The sequence below is a fragment of the Lipotes vexillifer genome, unplaced genomic scaffold (genome assembly GCF_000442215.2).
Source record: "Lipotes vexillifer unplaced genomic scaffold, Lipotes_vexillifer_v1.1 scaffold109, whole genome shotgun sequence".
Classification (NCBI taxonomy): domain Eukaryota; kingdom Metazoa; phylum Chordata; class Mammalia; order Artiodactyla; family Lipotidae; genus Lipotes; species Lipotes vexillifer.
The window spans coordinates 1,936,137-1,942,311 of NW_006790015.1; the positions used below are offsets into that span (position 1 = coordinate 1,936,137).

The window sequence follows — 6,175 nt, forward strand, 5'->3', positions numbered from 1 at the left end:
TTTTGTGGTACGCGGGCCTCTCACTGTTGTGGCCTCTCCCGTTGCGGAGCACAGGCTCCGGATGCGCAGGCCCAGCGGCCATGGCCTGTGGGCCCAGCTGCTCCGCGGCATGTGGGATCTTCCCAGACTGGGGCATGAACCCGTGTCCCCTGCATCGGCAGGCGGACTCTCAACCACTGCGCCACCAGGGAAGCCCCTTACTATTGTTTTTGATGAAAATCTTAAAAAATTATTTTAAATAATTCTTTAAATTATGTAATAATTTAGTAACTTAAATAATGAAAAAATATTTTATTATGAAAGATTTTAAAAATAGACAAAAGTAGAATTGTCTAATAAACCTCATATACCCATCACTCAGATTCAGCAGTTACCAAGATTTTGCCACATGTGTCTTGTCCATTCTTATTTTCCTTTGGGGAAATATTTTAAGGCAAATCCCAGACCTCATGCCATTTTTAACCCTATATATTTGGAATGTATCACTACAAACTATGTGCATTAAAAAAAATAACTATAATGATATTATCATGCCTTACAAAATTAATGAAGATTCCTTGGTGTCATCTGAATTTTAATCCATTTTCAGATTTCAGAGACATTTTCGATTGTTTCAAAAATGTCTTTTCATTTTTGGTTTGTTTGAATCAGGATCCAGACAAGGTCTGTACATTGCATTTGGATGGTACAACTTGTGGGTCTCTATTCATTTAGTTTCCCTCTCATTTTTTTCCCCCCATGACATTATTTTGTTGGGAAAACTAGGTCAGTTGTCCTGCGCAATGTCCCACCGTCTGGATTTGGCTGTTGGTTTGTGATGTCACTGAACTTGTCCCCCCCATTTTCTGTAAATTGTAAGTTAACCCTGCAGGTTTAACTGGATTCAGGATTTTTTTTTTTTGGCCAGAACACTTCAAAGGTGGTGCAGTGTACTTTATGTTGTTATATCAGGAGGCACATAGTGTCTGATTGACATTAGTGATGCCAAAATTGTTGATTGTGTTCAGGTGGCAGGAACCTGATCCCTCCATCGTAAAATTCCCTGTCAGTCACTCGTGTAAGGTCTTATTCACTGATAACTGTGGTGGGATACGTTATTTATTTATGGGTTACAAAATGATCACCTTCTAATTCTATTTTTTCTATATCTGTTTGGAATGCCTCTGTTAAAAAATTATCCTTAAGTAAATAAAAAACTTCCCTGAAAACAGTTTTATTAAGAAATTGTAATTAAAAACAAAGTAAGGGAGTAACAAGTTATCATGGATCTTCATCATTATCATTATTATCATTAAAAAGTACTGTTTGATCAGCTGTACTAAACTTAGGTTGTTATACTAATTGGTTGATGGTCAGTGAGTTTTAGAACCATGAGTCTTGTTTCTCAGTCCTAAGGTATAACCACATTAGACTTTTGGCAGTATTCCCTTCAATTTTTGAGGTTGTTTTTTGGGGTTAGAAAGAGTTTTGCTGATTCAGGCCTACAGTTAATAGCACTTACTGAACATTTATTGTACGTTGATTATTCTGTGAGGTACTTGGGGAGGGCCTTGCGAATAGATACGGGTCACAGAGGTAAGGACAGAAAAGAAACAAAAGAGATAGTCCTTGCTGTCACCTAAGTTAAAACTTCTCGGGGAAAGCCATAAAAAATGAGTGGGCAGTGCATATGAGTGCAGTTGATGACAGTAGCAGAATAACTGAATTTTTCTCTTCGAATACAGGTGGTGTTAGCAAAGCATGTATATGAGCAGGTTTTACAAACTCTGGACAATCTCGTGTACAGTGAAGACCTGAATAAGCTTCCAGTCAGTGCCAGCCCCTCACCTTGCCCTGACTCTCCTCTGCCTGCCCTCGGTACCTGTGGAGAACCTTCCGTTGAAAGGAAGAACGGATTGTTCAGCCACTGCAGCCTTTCTCACTCTTCTCAAAAGTCCTTGTCTTTTAAGGAAGTCAGATCTTTTACCCAGATTCAAGCCAACTTCTGTATATCAGAGCTTCAAGTTCAGCTAAGTGGAGATCTGACTTTGGGGGCGCAAGGTCTTGTGAGCTTGAAATTTCAGGATTTTGAGGTGGAATTCAGTAAAGACCATCCTCAGACTTTATGCATTCAGATTGCCCTGCGCTCTCTGCTGATGGAAGACTTACTGGAGAAAAATCCAGATTCCAAATATAAGAACCTGATGGTGTCTCGGGGAGCCCCTAAGCCATCTAGCTTAGCACAAAAAGAGTATCTCTCTCAGTCTTGCCCTTCTGTGTCCAACGTGGAGTATCCAGATATGCCTCGGTCTCTCCCTTCCCACGTGGAAGAAGCTCCTAATGTCTTTCAGCTGTATCAGAGACCCACGTCAGCCTCCCGGACGAAGCAAAAGGAAGTCCAAGACAAGGACTGTCCCTTGACCCCACCTCCTTCTCCAACAGTAGAGGAGCCCAAGGTACTTGCTGGAAGGAGTAAATTTGATGATTCCTTGGTCCACATCAATATATTCTTGGTGGATAAGAAGCATCCGGAATTCTCTTCCAGTTATAATCGAGTTAACCGGAGCATTGATGTTGATTTTAACTGCTTGGATGTGCTGATCACACTGCAGACCTGGGTCATGATACTAGATTTTTTTGGAATTGGCTCCACTGCAGACAACCATGCAGTGAAGGTGCCGCCTGAGGACATTCTACAAAACGTGAAGTCAGAGTCAAGTGCTTTAATAGAGTCTGAACTTCAGGATCCAGTTAACACCAAACTGGATCTCAAGGTATCAGTCCTCTTTGGCTCCCGTGAGTTGTAAGAATGAACGTGGGCTTTTTTACTTAAATGCTGTCACTGTACATTTACTCTAGAAAATTCTTCTTATTGGCAGGGGAGCTATATGGTGAGGGGAGGTATATGATGTCTATTACAAAAGGGTAGACATTCGTATTTTAGAAAAGGTTTTAGCATTAATCCCCTCTGGAGGCAGGGGAAGTAAATGGTTTCAGTAACTTCTTGGCTTTCCTTTGGGCTATATAGTTCATTGGAATTACTTAGCTTCTCTGAGCCTCCGTTTCCTCATCTTCCATCATCTCACTATGATAACTAAATGAGGGAATTATGTAAAGCACCTGGCAACGTGTCCAGTACATAGTAGCTACTTGAAAATGTGCCTATTGTCATCATTGCCCTCTCACTCAGAACATTATTGGCTCTTATTGAGAGCAACAGTACAGGTGTTAAAAATGAAGCCTCGAATGTCAGATCTGCCTGGATCTGAATCCTGGCATTTTTGTTGTAACCATACAGCTGTGTGGCTGGGGACAAATTATTTAGCCTCTTTCTCCTACAAGTTTTTCATGAATAAACGTAGGGTGTTTAATGGTGCCTGTGTCTTTGGGTTCTGAGGATTCAATGAGATGATGTAGGTAAGGCCCTCCTCACGTGTGTGGCAGAAATGACCATTCAGTGAATGGTCCTTCCCCCCACCTTTTCCTCCCATGCAGTTGTCTTGTAGAAACTGGGTTAGTGTCCCCTAGAGTGTCCTGCACTCTGGATTTGTCTCTTTGTGTCCTTATGGTACCATTTGACTTCTTTTATCCTCTAATTTTAGAAATGGAAGTTAGCTCTAGAGACTTGATCAGGTTCAGGTTCGACTTTTTGGTAAGCACCCTTCAGAGGTGGTGCTGAGTGCTTCCTATCGAGTTACACCAGGAGGTCTACAGCATCCGGTTGTCCCACTTCTGGTGACTCTTAAGATCCATGCTAAGAGTGGGCTCAGGTGGTGATAGCTGGATTCCTCTAAGCAGAGCATTTTTAGGCCCATTACGTGCGTTATTTTGGTGATTAAGTGGCTAGAAGTGTTTTTACTTCCCCCTTCATGATGGTCTCATTCCCTCGAGCTCCTTCTGTTGTCCATGTCCAAAAACTACTGCAAGGGGACCCTCTGTGGTGCTGGAGTGGCCCCCCAGGGTCATTGCTCCATCTGTAATAATTCTCTCCTTTGTTCTCTGCCTTCCCCTACACATGATTTTTCTCCTTCCTTTCCTTCTATTATTTTCTTTCTTTTTCCACTTTTTCCCATTCGTCAGACATGTACCGATCACCTACTTTGTGGTAGGCATGAAAGATAAAGGCGTGAGTATCGCTGGGCTCTGCCACTCGGGAGCAGAGTGTGTGGATGGGGGTTTGATCTGTTCTCCGTCCCCTCTTCTCTCCTTCCTTCTCCTCAGTCAGGGCCTCACCCCAGTGATAACACTCATAGGTACCTGCCTCAATAAATCACAGACATAGAGTCCTTTTTGTGGTTAAAATGACAGTATTACAAAACAGTATTTCTTTGTTTCAGAGAATGCTGTTCCCAAGACAGAGGATTTTGGTTTTCTTCTATTTATAGTTGTCTCTGGGAAAGGAAATCTTGGATTGTAGTTCCTAAGTGAAGTCCCAGTTGGTCACCACGGGCTTCTATTAAATACTTGTCCAAAGACGTTAAACATTAAGTGTATTTATCATTTTGCTTCGACAGATTTCTTAGGGTGGACTTCACTTAATGAATCTGTGTGAGTGATTACAGAATAGTGCGATGTTAGAGATGAATGCAAAAAGGGGAAAAATTGTTTTATAATGTAAAACATTTCACTAACAAAGAATAGACGAGGCCAAAAAAACCCACAAAAACCTGAAAACCAAAAATACCAAGAAACAACAGAGTTCCTTTCCTATCAGCTCTCTCCTCTTATTATGGTTTGGCTGACTAAGAAAAGCTGAAATGAAGATGGCATCAGTAAAATAAAAGCTTTATCTTCAGATTTCCCGAGACTTGCAGCATCTTTATCGATGCTGTTTGCCTGAAAGTTACCTTTTTTTCCCCTCAGTAATATTTGCCTTGCTTTACCTCCTGTGTTCTTAGGTTCATTCGCTCTCTCTCGTGCTGAATAAGACCACCAGTGAGCTTGCTAAAGCAAATGTGTCCAAATTAGTGGCACACCTGGAAATGATTGGTAAGTGGGGAAAATCAGACTTGCAAAATCTGGGAAGAGTTTGAACATCCTGCTTACAAATCTAACTGTCCTTGCTGGCTAGGGTGTGGCTTAGTGGCTTGGTTGTGGTTACTAGCCTGGCCATGATTTGTGGTGGTGGTGCCCTAATACTGGTCTGTGGATCAGAATCATCTGGGTAGCTCGTTAGAAATGCACACGTCGGCACAACTCCTTCCCCATCCTAGGAATCGGATTCTTTAGGTTGGGATGGGGTCCTGACATCTATCTGTGTTTTAAACAGACTATCTGGGTGACTGTGTAATTTCTTTGTCTAAAATTAGGACATTTTGGGGAGTGAAAGGGGGCATTATTCATAATTACAGCTGGGAAACAGGCATATAACAGGGCCGTCTCTGGGAAACCAGGGCACGTGTTCAGTCTGTTGCCACGCGTAGGGGGAGCCACCAATAGGGGGTGGTTTAGGCAGGGCGATATTGTAGCAAAGCTAGCATTCTTTCTAATGGGACTCCATAGGTTGAAATTCCTAGTAGCACACAAGAGAGGAGCTATATCAAGTTCTAAATCAGAGGGATTTACAGTGTGCATAAAATACCGCTCCTTTTTTAAGCAACTGGTAATGAAATAAGGAAGATTACAAAGCTCCAATGTTGATTCTGTAGTAAAATAAGAATGTCTTTTGGGGACGGGATGAACTAAAATTGAGATTTCATGCCTGGTATAAATTAATTATAAAAGCTTCCTAGAAGAGATGGGTCTTTAGAATTGGGAGAAGCTTGTGTATTTTTGTTAGAGGACATTAGGGGTCAAAAATAAGTACGTGTCTTCAGTTCATTGGACGCAGAACTAGCCCGACAAATATATACACATCAGTCATTGTTCTGTAATGCTGATTATGGTGATAAAGTTTGTTTCGCAGAAGCAGCAGTGCAGAATATTCCTTTTCAATATCCACAGCATGTTAAGAATGACTCATATAGGTTTGCGCCCCAGGTGTACGTTTCAACATTTCTTCTTTCTTCTACCCACCTTCCAGGGGCTTTACTTGTGTGATGTCAGAGTAGTTTCAAATCTGTGTCTCCAGTGTCTGTCTCATTAATTTTGCTTTTTAATTAAATCACACTAAAACCCATTTTTTAATGCTCGAGTAACATATCTCTGACACTTCCTCCTTTATTCTTTTTTTTTTTTTTTTTTTTTTTTTTTTTTT

General features: G+C 41.4%; 1 protein-coding gene across 1 annotated transcript in view; it reads left to right on the forward strand.

Moving 5' to 3' along the window:
* VPS13D (vacuolar protein sorting 13 homolog D) overlaps positions 1 to 6,175 on the forward strand; it is a 242,824-nt gene that overhangs the window by 36,858 nt on the left and 199,791 nt on the right. The window contains exons 20-21 of the mRNA XM_007463189.1: positions 1,725 to 2,753; positions 4,878 to 4,968. Of these exons, the coding sequence (XP_007463251.1) occupies positions 1,725 to 2,753; positions 4,878 to 4,968 (1,120 nt within the window). The remainder of the gene's footprint in view (positions 1 to 1,724; positions 2,754 to 4,877; positions 4,969 to 6,175) is intronic.